Source organism: Carettochelys insculpta, chromosome 31 (assembly GCF_033958435.1).
Source record: "Carettochelys insculpta isolate YL-2023 chromosome 31, ASM3395843v1, whole genome shotgun sequence".
NCBI classification, from domain to species: Eukaryota; Metazoa; Chordata; order Testudines; family Carettochelyidae; genus Carettochelys; species Carettochelys insculpta.
Window position 1 is genome coordinate 3,583,196 of NC_134167.1, and position 19,912 is coordinate 3,603,107.

Below are 19,912 nucleotides of genomic sequence, written 5' to 3' on the forward strand. Positions count from 1 at the left end.
GAGGAGCAAAAATGCTGAAGCACAGCTCGACTTGATCAGTAACTGGGCACAGCCTTGAGTGATGGGTAGAGACATGTCCTAGGCTTTGTCTACACTTAGTAAAAACTTCAAAATGGCCATGCTAATGGCCAAATCGAAGAATACTTATAAGGCACTGAAATGCATATGCAACACCTCATTAGCATGTGTGCCACAGTTCTCTCCTACATGGCTCATCTACACCAGGATCTGTTTCGGAAAGACCCCACCCACTTCAAAATCCCCTTACTCTGGTGTAGACAAGCTGCGCGGGAGTGAACCATGGCACTTTTGAAGTGCTGTGGCTGCTGACATGCTAATGAGGCACTGAATATGCATTTCAACCCTCATTGGTACTCTTCGATTTGGCATTAGCATGGCCATTTTGAAGTGTTTACTAAGTGTAGACATAGCTCTAGTGGGCTAAAAGAGTTCAGTAGTAGATTGGGGCGTGACCCCAGCAAGGAGACAATGTGCCAACCTTCAGAGCTGCTGGCACTAAAAACCAAAGCTCTCCTTCAGCCCTAGGTTCGCCGCCTCTGCCTGGTGACTACACAGTAGAAGTACTTTAAGGTCAAATCAAAACACTATTCCTGGAATAGAAGACACCCCCTGAAAGAGCTGCAGCTGTAAAGTGCAGCCCAAGCAAGCGCCATCATGGAGTGTGGGTAGCTGCAAGGTGGATCTGGTCAGGCGTCTTTGTGTAACACCTGTGCCAGAGACAGTGGCTCTAACAGGCTGCGTTTCACTGCTACGCAGGCCAGGCAGCTCCAGATCCCAAGGTCACCTCGCCTCGCTTAGCTCAGAGAATAGAAGCTAGTCCAGTAGAAGATATTACCTCACCCCGCTCATCTCTCCAGGGAACCTGTCATGCATACCAGAGCAGTCATGTGAGCCATCCTGTGCCGGAGGTGAATCCTGAGAGGGAAGTTCATGAATGGGGCAATGCTTACGTGGGTTGGCGTGAATGCTGAGTGGACAGACGGCCCTGCTGTGGAGCATGCAGTACTCTGGCACACGCTGTGCTCTGCAGTCTCGGGGCAGGTGAAGAAACTGGTTTGTTTACAGGATGTGACTTTCGATGCTTGTTGGCTCTGTGGCTGGGTCTGCGTGAGAGTCTCTTGGGGAACTACCATGAATGGGGGGCCAGTGCTGCTTCTGCTTTTGACTTGTCTTCCAGTGCATGCTGCTCAGTGCATAGCGTGAAAAGGCCAGAGCCACCTGTGCCCTGTTTATGCTGGGCAAGGCCATAAGGGAGTAGACTGGCAAGTGGGGGGAGCTATTCAGATACTGCTATTAACCTGGTAGTGCCTTGCCAGAAGCCTGAGGCCCTGCCTTATCTATGCATTTAGTGTATAAAACCAGATGGTGGTATGAATTGCTGCCCCCTACTGGATGGACTCAGAACTGCTTGACTGTCAAAGGCCCTGTAGTGCTAACAGCCAATGGAGATTCTCCTTTTGTTAAGGGATAGGAGCTTGTGTTGTGTGGGAGCTGGGGATCTGTTCCCTTCGAGTGGCAAGGAACAATCAGGATGCTTGTATTGAGAGACAAACCTGTTCTGTTCCTTTGTTCTCTGTTTTCAATCTTGGATCTCAAGATGTCTCATGAAAGCAGTTAGGTGCCACAATCTCGACTGGATAAATGGGGGGAGGGATGGGGAGTGGTGGTACCTTGAAATGGAGATGATTCCTGTTGGTTATGGGAGTGCCAAGGGAGCGGTCAAGATGTGGGGCCCCTTGTGCTAGGGACAGCACAAACACAGTGCATTAGTCACATCTCTGGCGAGTTGATAATCTGAATGGCAGAGCAGAAAACTGAATGGGAGGCTGCTGATTTCCCATCTGCTTGTACTGCAATAGTGCCTAGAGGCAAGAGTTCAGGGTTGTTGTATTTCCTTGTTTCTGTAAAAAACAAAGGTCCTTGTTCTGCCTTACACAAGCAACATTTCAGTAGTTGCTACAGCAGCTGCCTGAGTCTGCACTCACTCTGGTGTGGGTCTTAGCCAGATGATCGTGAATTCCCGCAAAGGAGATTTGGTGAACAGTCTCCTTGCAGAGGTCAGGGTCAGATAACCGCATCTTAGCAGTGGCATCACAGGTGCCAAGTGTCGTGGTACAATCCCTGGCTGAGGTATAGCCATCTTCGATTCCAGCCACTGGGAGCAGGGGCAGATACAACTCCTGTCCCACAGGGTGCTGGGATCAGGTCCACAAGGAGCAGTACCCTTGCCAGGGACAGAATGCGGCTTGCCAGTCTTGTTACCCCACTAGCCTCACTGTACCGGTGCAATTGATAATGTAGCGAAGGTGATTCCCCCATGAATGGCAGTGGCAACTGCCTTGGAGCCTTTTACACTGAGACCAACATGATCATTGTAGTCACCAAGAGCAACGTAAGCCTTGAACTTGGTACGCTGACCGGCAAGGGTCTGTTTCTGGACAGGCATGATCTTTGGAACCTCATCCTTCAGGGAAGATCCCAGAAAGAAGTCTGACTTCTGACTCCTTGATTGGAAGGAGAAGAGAGAGATCTTTTCCAGAGACTTGATTTTTCATATCCTTGTCTAGGCAACCAAGTGTGGTGACAGGAATACATTCTTTGTCTTCAGCTTTGCCATGGGCTCCACGCCCTCTTCCACAGCTCCGACCATGGCCTTGGAAACCACTGCCAAAGCCACCTTGGAAACTCCCTCTTGCGGCACTGGCGTCGTCCACCTTCTGGTGTTCAGACCATTAAAACAAACACACCATTTGCTGGATGCTGTCCAAACAGTGCATAAAAGAGGCAGTCCCCACCCATTAAATTGACCACTAAAGCAAATGGAGCATTAGCAGAAGTAAACTCGCTGTGATGTCTGCTGGTTGGCTTGCCCTGTGTGCAGCACTACCTTCTTTTCAAAGCACACCAGCAGGAAATGCCTGCAAGATTGGCTCCCTCACCCCGGGGAAAACAGGGAGTGGGTGGCAGCAGGCTGCATTTCAGAGTGTCTTAGGTTGTAATGGGGCTGAGGGCATCACACAGGGAGCCCACAGTGCCTCTTAGCACAGCTAATGACCTACAATTGGCTGTTAGTTGTTTCCAGAGAGGTTTGTCTCTTGTCCTCTCCCTGCCCAGAGCTGAACTTCTGACTGTATTAGTGGGACCTGAATTGCCCTTGCTGCTGTCCAGAGGACATGGGCCTGACCAAATTCTCAGTCTATTTCATGATCATACATGATGTTGTTTGTAAGCTGTGCACTTGGGTGGCTGCCTGCTGGAGATTGAGGTGCTGCCCAGCTGATTAGCAGAGTGCCTACAGCTGCCCACAGCTTGCAGCGTGTTTGTGGGTGGTGCCCCTCTGCACATGCCTTGGTGCACAGAACAAAATTTATTCTGCCCTGGATGGAAAACTGGTTGTAGTATATCAAAAACTTCATGAGTTTACATCTGAAATTTCATGGTGTTGGTGTTGCAGTTGTAGGGGTCCTGACTCCAAAAAAAGTTACCGGGCTCATGGGTGGTACTGCCACCCTAACTTCTGGGCTGCTGCCTTCAGAGCTGGGTGGCTGGAGGGTGATGGCTGCTGACAGAGATCCCAGCTCTGCAGGCAGCAGCCCAGAAGTAAGTATGGTCTGGTACTGCCAGCCTTACTGCTGCTGGTGGGGCACTGCCTGCAGGGCTGGGAGCCTGGCCGACAGCTGCTACTCTCCAGCCACCCACCTGCCATGGCTGTGGAGAAGGATGGGTGACAGGACTGTCACCTCCATCACTCCAAATAAGCTTGTGACCTCTCTGCAGCTCCACTTTGCGTCAGGACCACCCCCCCCCCCCAACGTTCAAGAAACAGGAGCCTGCCCAGTGAAACATGTAGGGCGACGCACACAATAGACCAATTTCATGATCCATGATGGGTTTTTCACAGCTGTGAATTTGGTAGGGCTCTACAGGTCAGCCTTGGCAGCTCTCTCCTGCCCCCCCCCCTTTGAAATCTGAGTGGCTCATCTCCCCGTTTCAGTCCGGGTACATGGAACATAATCCTGACCACTGCTAATCCCCTTCCTTGCTCTCCAAATAACCACAAGGATTCCAAGTATTTTCTTCTTACTGGTGTTCCAAGGGTTAAATTTCAAAGGCACCAACCCACAAAATCTGATGCCCTCATAAATGTGTTAGTCTTAAGATGCCACAGGAGTCCTGGTTGTTTTTGCAGGTCTAGGAAGTCTTCAGACAAACAGGTAGGCCGGCCCTTGGAAGATGTTTTCAGATATAGGCGGGGACTCCTGGGCAAAAACAGAGTCATCTGTCCCTTTGCTGGCTCCCTGGAGATTAATTACTATCCCTTGATTCAGGGGGTAGAGAGGCGGGATTAGAGAGAGACAGTTGCATGTGACTTAACCATAATACAGCTGCAATAGTTCCAATTACCTCTTTCAAATAAACTTTAAGTAATTTTGCTATGCTCTCTACAGCGCAGGCCTTTGCACCTCTGATGTGGTGCATGGAACAGCTGGTAGTTAATTCAGGGTGACTGAGCAGAGCTCCCTGTGGGCAAATGTTGCAGACAAAATCCAGATGCCTGAACTCTGGCAGGTAGAAATCCATTCAACTAATCTCTAATGCTGGTTGCTTGTTAATGCAACGAATCTGCTGTGACCTGTGTTGCATTTTGACACGGCTGATGGCTTACCTTGTGCCATGCCTGAAACAACATGGCTGACGTCCAGTGCCATTACTCTTTGCCAGACCCTTTTCATGTAGCTTTTCTAACCACCTGGTAAGTGAGGCAGAGCCCCAGTTACTGGCTCATGTTTGTTATAATTAGTAGTACTATCCCCTGCTCCTTTCAGAGCATGTTCAGATTAATCCCTTAATGAACCTCATGCTCATGTTCCTTTGAGGCTCTGAAGCTGCCACTCAGTGTTACATTAAGATGACATTGCTGATCTCTAGACAGGAACTTTGCCATTCAATAGTCAGACGTGCTTTTAATGCGTTTTTCCTGGACCGTTACCGGAGTAAAGAGCTCTAATTGATAAGTGCAAGGAAAAAACTGTCAAAAATCCAAGGTCTTGCCATCATATTTCTTCAAGGGATCCACTTAGCAAATGAGTGTTTCAAATGAGCCTGGGGCTGCATCTTATAGTGGATCTTCTAGTGTCTAGAAATTATAATTTTTATTACAAAACAGCTAGAGAACAAGAACGCTTAGCAATGTCTCCAGAGTCCAATTATCCAATCCTTCATTCTTAATTACCTACTGTGATGAGAAAAATATCAACACGAAAAGTAACAGGAACAAATCCTGATTGTACAATATGTGTGTCCTTAGTTATGTACCTGTCCAGTTCACTTAATTTATGAGTACAACTGCTGGGTGGAAAACAGTTTGTTTTTCTGCAATAACTTTTGAGAATCTGAAACTTTTCCCATAGCAAATCAACATGAAAAGTCAACCACATGTTGTTGGTTTACAAAGTTGTGAAAAATCCTGAATGAAACACTTTTTGTGTTCAACCTCTTCTTATACCTACTTTTAGTATGAAGTCACTGAAATGTGAAAGTCCATTTTGAATCAAAAAACTTGTTTCAAAAAGAACAAAACTTGATGGTTCAACAGCTTTGGACATTTTGAAAATAAGGAGGTTTGTCAAAATTCATCCTCTCCTGAAGCCAGTTTTGATTGCAATGAACAAGTGATTTCCAAGGGAAAGAAAAAAACTTGTCAAACTTCCCAATCATTGTGTCTTTTGGGATTGATGAGTTTTTGTGGGTAAGACCCTGTTCAGATTTAGATGCTCCACAAAAACATTGATTATTGTTGGGCAGAAATTGCTACTGCTCAAATTTGCCCCATGCCATACTTGAACCTCACATTGAAAAAATGAACTCCCTCTAATGCAAATAGTGTGTGCACATGGCACAGCAAGCAGCCAGGAGAGCAATTTCTAAGGGGAATAGGCAGGCAATGAGGCTACCTGCTGTCATGGAAAAGCCAACTCCCAGGATGCTTCTTGCAATGTGATCTAAAAACCAGCAAGACCCGGGCTGTCACCACAGGAGATAGGGGCCTTGGCAAGGGAGTTTTCTGTCACTGCATGTTCAGTTCTAGCAGCCAAAAAACAAAGCTCGATAGATTTATTGGGCCCTTCTCTCTGGCTTTTTTTAAAAAGCAAGCTCTAAATCAAACCTTGCTCTGCTGAGAATGGCAGGAAGGCCAGGACACGGCGAGAGGTGCTGCTGCTTACCCACGCTGTGGAAGTACCCAGGCCACCAGACAGGCTTCAGAGGCGTCGCCCTATTAGACCGCTTCTCTGGCGCACAAAAGCTTATGCCCAGATAAAACTGTCGGCCTTTGAAGGTGCCACAGGGTTCCTCCTTGTTTTTGTACCATGAAACTCGATTGCTGCTGTGCCAAGCTCCTGGCTGTAACTGTAGGTTCTTCGCTGGACTGCCTGGCCGAGCCCTAAGTTTCTCCTATGACTGCACTGGCTCTGCTTTCCCGCCTTCCCTGTGGGGACCAAGACAACTGTCAGCTGTCTGAAGGAGAGGGGAATAATTGCCACTTCAGCTCTATGCTTTAGTTCCCCAAACCAAACAGCAAGCTGGTCAGGGAGCCTAGAAGACAGCCCGGGTCTCCCGCTGCTGGGCTTACACCAGCGAAGGACAACCTTGACTAGCGAGTGGGCCACAGACCATCCTAACCAAGATGGCCCCTGGGACAGGGTAGATTTGCTAATTGCACTTGCACAGGGGGTAGACAAGAGGGGCAGCTGAACTGCTGTGGTTGCACTACTCCTTGTGGCTGTGAGAGTGGGGGACCTTGTGCTGCAGTCTGGGTGGTGCTAAGGACTGACTGCCCTTGGCCCTGTTCCTTCTGGGGGGGAGGGCTCCTTGCTCCAGGGCCTGTCGCGGCTCATTCCCGCTGCACTTGCATCCCTGGAATTTGCAGGCTGTGCCAAATGAACCACAGCAGCACTTTGTTTGGAGAGGGGACACAGGGCTCTTACGGCCAATGTAGGGGGCAGGCCGCACGTACCTCATCACATGCTTTACGGGCATGTCGTTGTAGGAATACTGGCTGGAAACTGGAGGAATCTGGCAACCGGGCGTGTGGGCAGTGGTAAACAAAGGTCCCATGGGCCACACCTAGAACCCAGATGGGCCATAGGATGCCACAGCTGGCTTCGACTGAACAGCCTGACTAAGGTACCAAAAGAAGCAAATATTTAGTTGGTACTTTGCAAACCCAGTTATATACAGGGCTGGCCCTAGACCAAATGACACCTGAGACCATGTGTGGCCCAGTGCCCTCCTCCATTTGCAAAATATCGATTAACTTAAATTCTTGTATTTAGGACATTGCATGATTTGCACGCATGGTTTATCCCTGCCATATGAGACTGGCAACGCCCCTGCCCTGGTACTCACAAGAGCATGACTGACCAAATATGCTAGGACAGGGGTCAATAACCTTTCTGAGGTGGAGTGCTGAAATTTCACCTTTTGACCTCTGTGTACAATCAGTTGATGTTGTTTTTTTAAAGTCATTAATAGTCATACTTACAGCTGCTACATTAATAAGTAAAGATGCAGAGCTTTACTGTTTGGTGGTGGTTGGCAGCATTAGCTGGCCTTTTGTTATTCCCCAGGCAGCCTGGCTTTGAGCAAGCTCCTGGCTGCATGGGGGAGGAGGAGCAGAGGTGAGCTTCTGCCTTGCATGCTGATGAAAATTGGCTCACGTGCCACTCTTGACACGCATGCTGAGGGTTGCTGACCCCTGGTTTAGGGAAAATGCAGTTTTCACCCTCTGCACAATAAAATCGTAGAACTGGAAGGAACCTTGAAAGGTCATAAATACAGTCTCCTGTACTCATGGCAGGACCAAGTGCCATCCCTGACAGATGTTTGTCTAACCTTCTCTAAAATTTCCAATGAAGGTGATTCTACCACCTTCCTGGGCAATTTATTCTGGTACTTAATCTCCCTGACTGTAAGTTTTTCATAATGTCCACCCTAAACCTCCCTTGCTGCAATTTGTCATCAGATTCTTCCCCCCCCACCCCTTCCTCTCCTTGTTACAGCATTTTAGGTACTTGGAAGCTATTATGTCCTGTGTCAGGCTTCTCTTTTCCAGGCTAACCAAACCCAGCTCTTTGCATCTTTCCTCATAGGTCATGGTTTCTAGACCTTTAATCAGGTTTATTTGCTCTTCTCTGGACCTTCTCCAGTCTGTTCACATCTTTCCTGAAATGCTGTGCCCAGAACTGGACACAATACTCCAGTTGAGGCCTAATTAGCATAGAGGTGCCATGAGATTCTGCAAAGGCCCTTAATGTTCTAGGAGGTTGGTGGGCAGGAAAAACAAATCCACATCTGGAATACCTAAAATATTTTACTTCAGTCTATTTTGACTCTTGTTACTAATAACAAAAAGAGCACCCAGAGCCCACCTCCCCCGAAAGCCCAGCACTCCAGCTCATAAGTCTAGCCCTTAATGCCAATGTTTTTAAAAAAAAAAAAAAAAAAAAAAAAAAAAATTGCCATGTTACGTTAAACAGCAGGAGATGTTTTAAAATGATCCAATGAGAAACTGAACACTTTTCTTTGCTCTGCATGGGTAAAGGAGCATAAATCCTAAATTATATAACTTCTCTATTTACTGAAGGAGCAAATAAACAGAACAGAAAAGCACAAACTGCTGCTCTGGGTTCCTGTTAGTGGGGTTGGAGATATTAGTTGCTCTGACTTGTCTCTGCACTGCAGGCAATTAACATCTTATGAGAATAGAGGTCACTGCATAAAATTTAATGCCAGTAAATTTAGACTCCATGAAAACTTCACAGCATGGAAAATCACTGCCTGGAGATGTTGGGGAGGTGCAGATTGTGTTTGGATGTGCTGGTTACTTTTAAACTAGAGCTGATTGGAAATCAGAATTTTGTCCCCTCGGAGGAGCCAATACTTTGGGTCTTGTTTTTGTTCTGAATTGGAAAGAAAAGTGAAATTTTCTTGCCTCGAAATTGAGGCAAATACTGACTTGGAAAACATGTATAACAGCAAAACACACACATTCTAGTCTAGTCAAGCTGAAAATGAGGTCTAGAAAAAATAGTCTCATGTTTCAACAGGCATCAAAGATTTGTTTTGATACTAACAAAAATTCCATGTTCTGTGAAATACTTCAGTTTGTGACAAAACTGCATTTTTCTGCAGTAGAATTTTCCCTACAAGTTCTCAGCTAGCATCTTAGTCGTTGTCCCATCCAGGATGTAAGCTCTTGTGGATGCACTCTCCTTTCTTTCTTGTGCACAACTGGCCTTGATAACAGATGGATCAGTGCATGACTTTGCATCCTGGTCCCTCCTGAGTAGTAGCCACTGATATCTTCTGCACTGATGGATTTTGCATACTGCAGAGGTGCTTTCTTAGAGCATTAGGTACCCTGGAAATGGGTTACTGGACTGGCTAGCTAGGCCAATGGCCCGATGTGCTGCTGCAAAACCTATTCTAAACTCTTTGAATTCAAGTTATGGGTTCACAATCAACTTAATTGTGTTTGTGTCAGAATGTCTTAAGTGCTGGTTGCCCTGTATGTGGCAGAAGTTTCAAACAGGAGAGAACATTTTTCTTAGGTCTGTGTACTTTGCACTTGGCCCTTAAAGTCTTATGGGGAAATGCAGAACTTCTCTTAGAAAAGCAGTCCTGAGGCACCTTAGAGAGTAACATATTCATGGGCTTTTTGTGGGTAAAACCCACGTCTTCCAGTGAAAAATGAGGAGGGAAAAGAGAATTCAGGGTTTATATAGTGGGAAGGGGGAGTTGTCTGCCACTAATAGGACAAGTTAATGAAGCAAATTAAGTTGAATGTCTCATTTCTGTGAATATCAAGGTGGAGACATTGCCCTTGTACTGCATGAGATAGTTAAGATCTCTTTTCAGGCCAAGGCTAAAGATGTCAAATTTGTAAATGAATTCCAATTCAAATTCGAAGAAGAGGGTCTTGCCCACAAAAGCTCATTACCTAATAAACAGAATTAATCTTTTAAGGTGATTGTTTCAGTAATGGCACAAATGAGCCATCAGTGGGCCACGTAACTTCTAGGTTTTTGAAAAGCTGGATTTGGTCCACACCCCCATGAGAGGAGAAATCCTACTTAAAAATATTTGGGCTGGCTCTGTTTTGCTGAGAATTCATGTTTGTGTGTGGTTTGTTTCCAATCCCACTGTTGTCTTTTGGGTCACTCAGAATTTGTTTAGCCAGTGAACCAAAAATCACCTATTTGCCCAGGTCTTGCTCTCTTCCCCCTTGGTTTGAGACCTAAAGCACTTGGGACAGAGAGGTGCTGTCAGGCAGACCAAAGTTCTGTTACCAGCTTCGTTGCTAAGCAATATTGCGCCCACATTCTGAGTCTCCCTATGCCATATGTATGTAGACAGCAAGCTGCCTATTGGCCTTACGCCCACAGGGAAGTGAGCAGTGCTGGCTGGTGGTCGTTTCACCTTGCAAGTGAACCCTGCAAAAGGGCAAAACGAAAAAGTGACCGTTGAGAGATTTGCAACGTGACTTCATACCAGGAGCAGGTTCCACTGAGCAGTGGGCGTGGGACTCTCACGGCCATTACAGCTCTGCCCTCTGCCAGAGTCAAGCTCATTATAATTACTCAACAAATAGCTTTTAGGGCTAACGCCAAGGTTCATCTGACGCTGGACGCAGCAAGCAGGCCTGTTGGTGGTGGTTGCCAGCCTCTGTTTGCCCCTTGGCTGCACTTTCATAACTCTTCTGTCTGGAGGGTTCTGCAATGGAAGGGGCTGCCTGTGTTTCTGCTGCTCTCCTCCTCTCTGGCAAGCACCTCCCTGAGCCTGCCTCTTTGCAAGCCTGTCTGGTTTTGCAGCAGAATGGTGCCCAGAGCCTCGCTCTAGCTCAAAGCCACGCCTAGCGGACACACATCACACAGTAAACAAGAAGCCGTATGGGAAGACAGGAGCCCAATAGCTGACACGTCCCTGTTTTAAAAGCAAGTGAAGGGCCCAAAGTGAGCAGCACTCACAGGTATTTACAGTCATGCAGGGGAGCCTTCTGGCTTGGGCTCCCAGGGGGAAAGCAGGAGTGGATTAGCTATCCAAAGGACATGAAGGAGTCGTGTCTAGTGGTGAGAGCAGGGGAGATTGGGGCTTCAGGAATCCCGGGCTCTGCTTTTGATTGAGGGTGTGTAACCCTGACTCTGATGTGGGGAGGATGCCTTCCTTGAAGGGGATCTAATGCCCTGCCCTTTCTGAAATGTCTCCAGGGGTGCAGGGCAGCTGGTAATGTGGCAGGTAGGGAAGCATTTGCTGGCTGCAATGGTGGCGAGTGGGGGCGGGAGATAATTCTGCACCAATGTGCTGCTCTGGTGTAAATGCAACTGGCATAAGAAGCTGCTTATCTGTCTGAACTATGGGCTACTCCCAGCGTTCCCTATAAGGTGTGCACTTTGGCGACCACCCAGGTGCTGCTCAGAGGATTAGCAGAGGGCCCACAGCTAGCAGTCTGCCTTTCTATAGGTAGTGCACATCCATGCATGCCTCGGTGCTCAGAACAAAATTCATTCCGCACATGGATGGGACCAGTTGCGGGAACATTGGTTAGCACTGGTGCCAAACCCCAGTGTAGTTCAGGTGCCACTGGCTAAGCTCCTAGCACTGGCTGACCCAGACTTGGTGTGAATCCCAGTGTGAGTAGGCACAGTCCAGCGGTTGTCCATGGTGGTCCTAACACCTTGGTCATGACCTGTTACAATAAAGGAAGTGGCTCTACCAGACATTGAGCAAGTGAGACACTCTAGGCCCGTTCTCAGGGTGCCACCACTGCAGAAACTCTGAAGGGAGTTAGAGAAAATGCTAGCAAGGCAGAGGGAAGGCTGGGCCTGCAGGAAGCAGAGCCTGTAATAGGGTGACCCAAGAGCGCGCACAGTCAAAGTTCATAAGGCCAGGTGAGTGTCCCCTGGGCTTATCTCAGGTGAGTGTTGGCAGCATTTTTGGTTGTCCCTGGCCCTGACTGGGTTTCTCCACCAAAGAGGACGAGAGACATGTGCTCCTCTTAACAGTGGCAAAGGTGAAACAAAGCAAGCAGGATGTATAAGTGCTGGAGATAGGGTGCCTCAAGCCACCCACTTTGGCTGCAGGGCTTGAATTTCCGTGGATCAGGGCACATAGCATTCACTGACCTCTGTTAGTCGTTCCACACTTTGTCCTGGGCTGCATGGTGCACTGGAGATGAACTCCTGCGCTAGAGTAGAGGGGGGAGAGGGTGAGGTGTGGCTCTCTGTGGTCAGGCAAGCAGGTGCCTTGACTGCCCTGGGAAAAGAGTTACTTGCCTGAGTTGGTGCTTGCAGTTTCAGGGCTGTAATTATGCGGCTTGCTAGTCCCTGACCGTGGGAACGCTGTGAAAAGTCCCACACCTCAGGGTGACTCCCATTAAATTCCCAGTTCCTCTTCTGGTTGATGACAAGGTCACTGACTCTTGCCCAGGCTATCGGCATTTCTGTAACTATTATGTTATGATGGCGCATGTTGTAATGCCTACAAGCAAAAACACTGTCAGCTGGGAATGATGCAGCCAGAACCCAGTAGCCAGCTGCCTTTCTTGCTTGGTGCATCTTGCACGTGTTTTGAGGCTAGCTCCCTCCCAGTAATCCTGAAGGCAGTGACAAGAGGCTCTACTAATTTAGAGCCATGTAGAGATTCGCTCTTCTGATTCTTCGTCAGCTTGTATCCGCTGATGTTCTGGTGGGTGCCGGAGAGTTTGCCTGACTTAGAGCATGTGTTAGATCCTTCCCAGGAGCTGTGGGGAGAGGAAGAGGGTTTGCTCGTTACCCCAAGGCTGAATGTAGGATTTATATAAGTGGGATTGGGGGTTGTCCAGGGACTGCAGCAAAGGAACACTGGATTTGCTGAGAGTGAGGATCACAGAGCAGTAGGACTGGCTGTTGAGAATTCAGGGTTCTGTTCCTGTTCTCCTTCTTGCTACGTTGCCTCAGGCCAGTGTCTTCATGCTGCTGTTTTTGCTACCCAGCCCTCCCACCCGTGAGGTTGGTAATGGTAAAGCACTGTTGGATTTGCTTGTGAAAAGCGCTAGAGAGCGGGTAGCATGTAAAATAAGAGGTGCATATTGAAAGGAGCAGTGGCACACACCCCCCACTCCGCAAAATGACTGGTCTCTCCAGAACCTGCTGCTTTCAATCTCTGGCTTAGGAGTTAGCCTAGAGAAAGGGGGCAGCTTCTATTTGCCTCTCTTGATAGCCTCTTCTGTCCTTGCTCCAGTCTCACCATCCTCTCCTATTAAAGAACCTGTCTCCATGGCAACCCAAAATCACCCTCCCAGCTTCCTCAGCTGGAGATAAGAGGACAACTCCCTGTAATGTCGATCTTGCTGGGAGGAAGCACATAAAGTAACCTGCCCCTGTCCCCTCCCTAAGCCAACAGGGAGCTGGAATTGGAACCTGCCTCCAACTGTCAGGTCTGAGGTGGCTTCCTGCTCATCTCACATTCCCTCCCTGACACCTGCCAACTGTCAGTCTGGTGGGTGTGAAGAATGAGTGTGGGTTACACAGTCCAGACGGGCAGTGTTTCTTCTGCCTGCCTGAGGCAGACCAGTTCCCTGCTCTGGCCTGGCCCGGTGGTTCTGCTCCAGGTAAACAGCAGCGGTCTGGCGGGGGGTGCGTTGGAAGGACTGCTTCCTCTCTGACACTTGCTCCCTATTTCTTCAGGCATAGCCGAGAGGCAGGAAGGGAAATAGCAAAGAAGCCCAAGAGGGAAGTGCGGCTTGTGCTCTATGCCTGTAAGCGGGACTTGTACCCGAGCCCCGCTCAGCCTTGGGCAAGTCTCAGTTACCAATCTGCATGGCTGTTGTACCCATTGCAAGCTGTTTGGCAGGGACAGTCTCTTACTGTGTGTATGCACAACACAATGAGACCCCGCCCTCAGGTGGGTCTGCCAAGGTGTGCCTACGCAGCAATAAAAGATGCAGGACACAACCACAGCTGGCGCAGGGCTCAGGAGGTAGGGCTATAGTGTGGTACTGTTGATATTCAGGTGCTGGGGGGAGTTTGGGCTCTGCAACACCACCCCCCAGCCCCGGCAGGGTCTCCAGACCCAGGCTTTAGTCCATGTTCAAACAGTTGTATAGCCCCAGCCTGAGTCAGGTGGCCTTGGCTCTGAAGCTCGGTGCTGTGGGATTTTTTTATTGCAGCATAGAGATACAAACCCTCACCTCTCTGCCCACTCTTCCCTATAATTTTTCTCTCGGTGGACTTTCTCCATCCATGTGTGGAATAAAATTTCCATGTGCACCGAGGTGTGTGTGTGTGCGCACCACTAGTAGAAACAAAATCCTGGCTGTGGGTGCTCTGCTAACTAGCTGGGCGGCACTTGAATCTCCTGAATGGCTGCACAAGCACTCAGCTAACAGGGAACACTGACCTCCCTGTTCTGGAGTTTACAAAGTCTCAATAACTTTGAGACTCCACTGATGGCTTCAAGGTGCTGCAGCACCTCTCTGGCAGGGTACAAGCCCTGCCTAGTAGCTGGAGGGAGTCCACTGTAAGAGGATATAATGGAACCGCTTTCTAAGTGAATCAGTTTGACTGTCTAGAATGAGACCCCAGGTGTAAAATTCCCAGCTTCGTATTTTACAAAGCCAGAAAGGGACCACGTGGTCACTTAGTCTGATTTGCACAGGTCAGGCCTCTGGATTTTTTTCTGAATTAATTCTTGTTTGAACTAAGCACAGATGGGGGCAGGGGGCGGGAATGCAATCTTGATTGCAAAATTTGCAGAGTTGATTCCCATTTGACACCCAGGTCTTCTCTATCCTGCGCTCCTCACTGAAGATTCAAACCCCCTGCTCTGTCTGTCTGTGGTGAGCTGGGAAGGGAAGGAGCTGTATTGTCCAAGGAAATTGTTTGGAGTGGTTAAATGCTAGTTTGAGCTTCTTGGTAGAATGAGGCTGTGCTGCATGTAAAGATCCCTCCTCTTCCCCACACTGTGAAGCTCTGCTTCAGTGTGTTATAAAAAGCAGCAAGGAACTCACATGACTGCTTAGAGAAACTTTGGTTTAACCCTGGCTCGGGCAGCAGAGTGAGGCTGTCTGCTTTGATCCTTGACTAGCCGACAGGGTGCTGGCCCTTGGAATGTGCACTCTGAGCAGTCAGCTCCGAGACTTGTGGACCAGGCCCTAGCACAGGACAAGCAATACTCAGAAGGTCAAGTGTGTGGGGCAGTGTACGCTCTCCGTGAGAATTCATGCCTCAACCCCTTCCCGTATGAATGGACCACCAAAGAATGGGAGGGGAAACTGAGGCAGACTAGTAGGTCAAGGGAACTGGAAGTCAGGAGACTGGGATTCAATCCAGAATCCAATCTACTGGGCCATGTTATATCAAAAGGAGACCAGAACACTACACCTCCTCGCTGGGGTTTTTCTGGCTTCAGCTGAAGTTCAGTTGGGGCTGTCTCTATTCAAGTATGGCATTAAAAACACAAGACTGCCACCCCAGGGCAGTCCCCCAGTGTACTTAGCCTGTGGCGCTGTCTCTGGCAGTGGCCTGTGCCCGAGTTTCGTGGCATCTGTAACTGTTAAAGAAAATGCTGTAGCTGGGGGAAAGGACAAGCAGGCATGGAGGTGGGGAGGGGGAGACAGGAGTGGGGTGATATGGAGCAGGAGTAATGGGTACACCTGAGCTGAGTTTGCATCAGGTACAGGAAGGGAAAGCCCCTAGCTGTCCTCATCCACCTGTGTACCCAAAGCAAATGGCAGAAGTGCAGCTTGTTTTTCTGTCTGCTGCGGCCGCCTTTTATACACAGCAGTCGCAGGCCTTCAGAGGAGCAAGGCCTGGCTTGGGGCTAGCAGTGGCCAGAGCTTGGTGGGAGGGAGTCCCACGTTCCCTGGCAGTGTCTGCCCTTAGGAAATGCAGTTAGTGTCCGACTTAGTGGACATTGAAAGGAGTTGGAATTGGAAGAGTGGCTTGGCTTTGTCTGCAGCTCGTCTCCAGGACGAGCTCACAAGCGGGGCGAAGGGATGCAGTGCTACTTGCTGGCATTCAGGGCAGCTGCAAACAGTCTCCCTGCAGTCAGGCTGAAAGGGAGCCGAGCTGCGTGCTGCTGGGGGAGAGCTGGCTCCTGAGGAGCCCCCTGACCTGTGCTCAGGGCACACAGGCTTGTGGGGAGAAGCTGCGCTGAGCAGGCGTGGGCACCGCTTTGCCAGTGGGAAGCTCGAATCTGAGGTCTCTGGGTCCTTTGGCAGATCACGATGAAGCTGCTGGCCGCTGTGCTGCTGGTGGCAGGCCTGGCTGGAGCTGCAGCTTGGGGAGACGAGGCCCTGGCAGGGAACGAGCATGTGAAGACCTGCGTCTTTGAGAAGCTGACGGGCCAGGACTCCAAGTTCTGCAGGTGAGCAGCTTCTGCTTGTTGTATTCTCAGGCTTGCCAGTGTCTGAAACCCCACGTGTCCAGGGGCCTGTTGAGGAGCAGCCTGCAGGTCCCAGCGTGCTCAGGAGTGTAGGAGGACTTCCATACCAGGTTGCCTGATAAGCCAGTGCATCAGGTGTCCTCCAGTTGCAAACTGTAAACTGAGCTCATCCCATCAGAGGAAGGTAGTTCCGCATGCAGTGGGTCTCCATGTGCAATCCTGCATGCAAGAGAAGGGAAAGGACAGTGACTCTTCCTGACCCTTGTGGTAAACTAATGCCCTGAAGCGTGAAGTCTGATTTTCCCTTCTCTTTCCGTCTGGAGCTATAAATGCTATTGGCTGTAATGTTATCCAGGCCCTTCGTAAGCCTGGGTAACACCTCTGTGATGAATTCCAGAGTCCTGGCTGAATGGCAGGGAAGAACTGAATCCTCTTATCTGTCTGCTCTGCTGTTGACCTTAAGTTCTGACCAAGATAAAGCACAGTCTGCTGGGATCTCTAGTCTTCGTTATTTTGCACAAGCTTGGCCCTTGCATCTTCAGCTGCTTACATTTCAGTCATACTGTAGTTCTACTCTGTATAGTCTCTATCCTGCAAAATGCTTGACTGAGTCAAAAGTGCAAGTAAGTTAATAGCAAGAGCAAGCTTAAAAACACTCCCAACTGCTTTTCCTGTGGGGCTTTCCACACAGTTGTCTAAAGAGCTGCTTTTGCAGAGATTTGTGCATTAAGTAAAGGCTATTTTTAAAAAAATGAAAAACTTGTATCTGCTCTAGTAGTAACCATGATGGGGAGAACATATAAAGAGGACTTGAGCAGAGAAAGGGGGAAAGCTACGGGACTTTCACAGGCCTTGTGAGCAGAAGAGGGCGTTAAGGTTGTGGGGGGATGTCTGTCTGTCTCAAGGATAATAGGGCACTAATGTTACTAGCTAACTGTGGTGCCATGTTGCATAGGTTGTAGAGGCTCTGTAGTTCGGGTCAAAACCCAGCATGGGGATACACCTATCTCAGTGGCGTCTAAAGAAACTGAATGGATTGCTGCCAGGTGCTGAACCCCTGCCCCCCAGAAGTTACTCCCTGGAGCTGCATTGCCATGCAAGCCACCCCAGCCCTTGGCTGGAGTCACTGCTGCATGGGGCTGCAGAAGTCCGTAGCTCAGTTGTCTCTGCCACTCCCACCTTATGCTTGTTTCCCCAAGTGGTGGGACACCTGCCCGGAGTGCTGGGAGGACCACCCCCACATGCAGGTCTCCTGAGCGCATTCACCGCATCCCACCACCCTCTTTGCCCGTCTCATAGAACTGGAGAGGTCATCGAGGCTGGTCCCCTGCACTCACAGCAGGATCTGTCACCATCCTTGACAGATTTTTAAATTGAACTTGCCCCTGAATCTTTACAAGTTCAATGCTCTAACCACTGAGCTAACCCCCTTCCTCCCACTGTTGCCCAGTTTGGCACAGAAGAGCCCAGCTGCGGCTTAAACTCTTTTGAGGATTTGTCTAGCATGTCAAACACAGAAGTACAGCTAGGAGACCAATGTTCGAGACATGCGCGTGGTTCCTTCCTTTTATTTTTAATGGCATTATTAAGGACTTTTGCTTATAAATAGCGTTTCCATTTCTTCAAGGTGAACTGAAATACTCCTTTTAAAATAAGTAACTTAAGCTGAGCCCCTAAATGATTATGGTCAGTTGGGGTAAATTTAACATTGCTACTTATTGGTGTATTTCATCCCATCTGATCTCTTCCCACACATCACAAGCAATAACCTCTTGTGTTGACCTCTCAGCTCTGCTGTCCCACATACACAACTGTTCCTGTCCTGTGCATTCGCTTAGCTTTTTCTCCTTGGCTGGAGGATTTAAACACTCATCTTCCAAGGTTCATGTCAGCACCAGTTACTCTTTAGAGCAGCCCTAGGGCTAGGCCATGCCATTTCATTTCTGTAGATCTGCCACCTGCATAAAGGCATGACCTGTAGTTCTGGCTGCAGGGCAGAGCAGTTCTAGGTCTGGGACAATGGGCAGTTTTCTCTGCTGTTACATGATGTGATGAGGAAAAATGATTCAGACATCTGTATAGTGTTTGTGTGTCCCCTGCTACCATAGCATCAGAGTGCCCTGTGTGAGAGAGGGAAGCATTTTTCCCACCACTTCTCAGAAGGTGCGAGAACTGGGGCATGGAGAGAGGAAGTGACTTGCCCAAGGTCTCACAGGAAGCTTATGGCAGAGCAGTGATGTGAATTTGGGTCTCCCAAGTCCCAGATTAAAATGTAATCACTGGGCAAGAGGGAAGGGAAGCATGTTTCAGCCAGAGGGACACCAGTTGCTTTTATGCACTTCTGGAGAATAAACACATAGCAGAGTCTAGCACAGAGGTGGGCAGTGTTGGACCGGAGGGCTGCCCTGGGGTTCAGAAATTGTATGGGAGGGTGGTAGGAAAAACTAGGGGAGGTTGTGCCTCCCCAAACAGCCAAACACAGGCCACCTCCTCCACCCTCTGTATAGCCCCCTCACTCCCCGGCTGTCCTCTAGGGAGCCTCTAACTCTGCCCCACAGCTCCCAACCCACCCTGTTCCCCCTGACCATGCCCTAGGACTCCTTGCCTCATGTTCAGTTCTGCCCCCTGCCTCTGTGGCACCCTCAGCACTGGGGCTAGTGGCTCTGCAGCCACACCCCCCGGAGTATGGGGGCTGGCAGTGTGGTGAGCACACCATCTGGGTGCTGGGAGACCTGAGGCTGCAGGGGCAGGGAGGTGGAAGGGAAGGAGTTGGGGCAGACAAAAGGGTCACATCACCTGCAGGACAGAGTTTGCCCCCACTCTGGTCTGGCACAATCATCTGCTGCTGAGACTACAGTGGGTGGGGCTGCAGTTTCCCCAGTAGGGCGGGCAGCATGCCGGGCACTAACGATGTGCCAAAAGCCATGGGGTCTGGAAGGTCACAAATGGCCAAGACCTGGGCTTTACAGCTCAGACCCTGCTTGCATTGTGCTCTGTGAGCTGACCCATGGGGGGCAGGTTCAAGGGGGCTGAGAATTCATTCCTCTCCCAGTGCTTTGGCCCAGGTTTAAGGGCCTCACAAAATAGAGCAGAATAATCTCTCCTCTCCCCACAAAAGTGGTCCTGCATGCCACGGTCTCACCTCAGCCTCACTCTCCTTTCCAGAGGGGACTTGGAGGTGTTCTACCCAGAACTGGGCGATGTTGGCTGCACGTACATCCCCAAGTGCAACCAGTACAGGAAGCGAATCAGCAAGGAGTGGAGCAGCCCGAAGATTGCATATCGCCAGGCTGACAAGGTAAAGCCAAATCTAGTTACATGTGTTGTAGCTGCACCCGGCCATATTAAAGAACTTGTGGGCTTGCATCTAGGTATTTCCACTGTGGATTAAACATGTAGCCAAATCTGTCACGTGATCTTGGCATGCCGTCTTCCTTAAATGGGAGGCATTTATTAGAGAAAACACCTG

General features: G+C 49.3%; 1 protein-coding gene and 1 pseudogene across 5 annotated transcripts in view; one reads left to right on the forward strand and one right to left on the reverse strand.

Moving 5' to 3' along the window:
• The first annotated feature begins 843 nt into the window (after positions 1–843).
• Positions 844–19,912, forward strand: part of LOC142004338 (early growth response protein 3) — a 324,184-nt gene continuing 305,115 nt past the window's right edge. For 2 of the 5 annotated variants that reach the window (XM_074981928.1, XM_074981923.1), the window contains exons 1-3: positions 13,578–13,669; positions 16,280–16,425; positions 19,609–19,741. In XM_074981928.1, coding sequence (XP_074838029.1) covers positions 16,286–16,425; positions 19,609–19,741 — 273 coding nt within the window. In that variant the 5' untranslated portion in view covers positions 13,578–13,669; positions 16,280–16,285. Of the gene's footprint in view, positions 930–970; positions 1,063–10,969; positions 11,051–13,577; positions 13,670–16,279; positions 16,426–19,608; positions 19,742–19,912 lie in introns of those variants that run through there. The other 3 variants (XM_074981927.1, XM_074981925.1, XM_074981924.1) reach the window with 3 other exon arrangements.
• On the reverse strand, positions 1,952–8,480 carry LOC142004125 (small ribosomal subunit protein uS5 pseudogene; annotated as a pseudogene).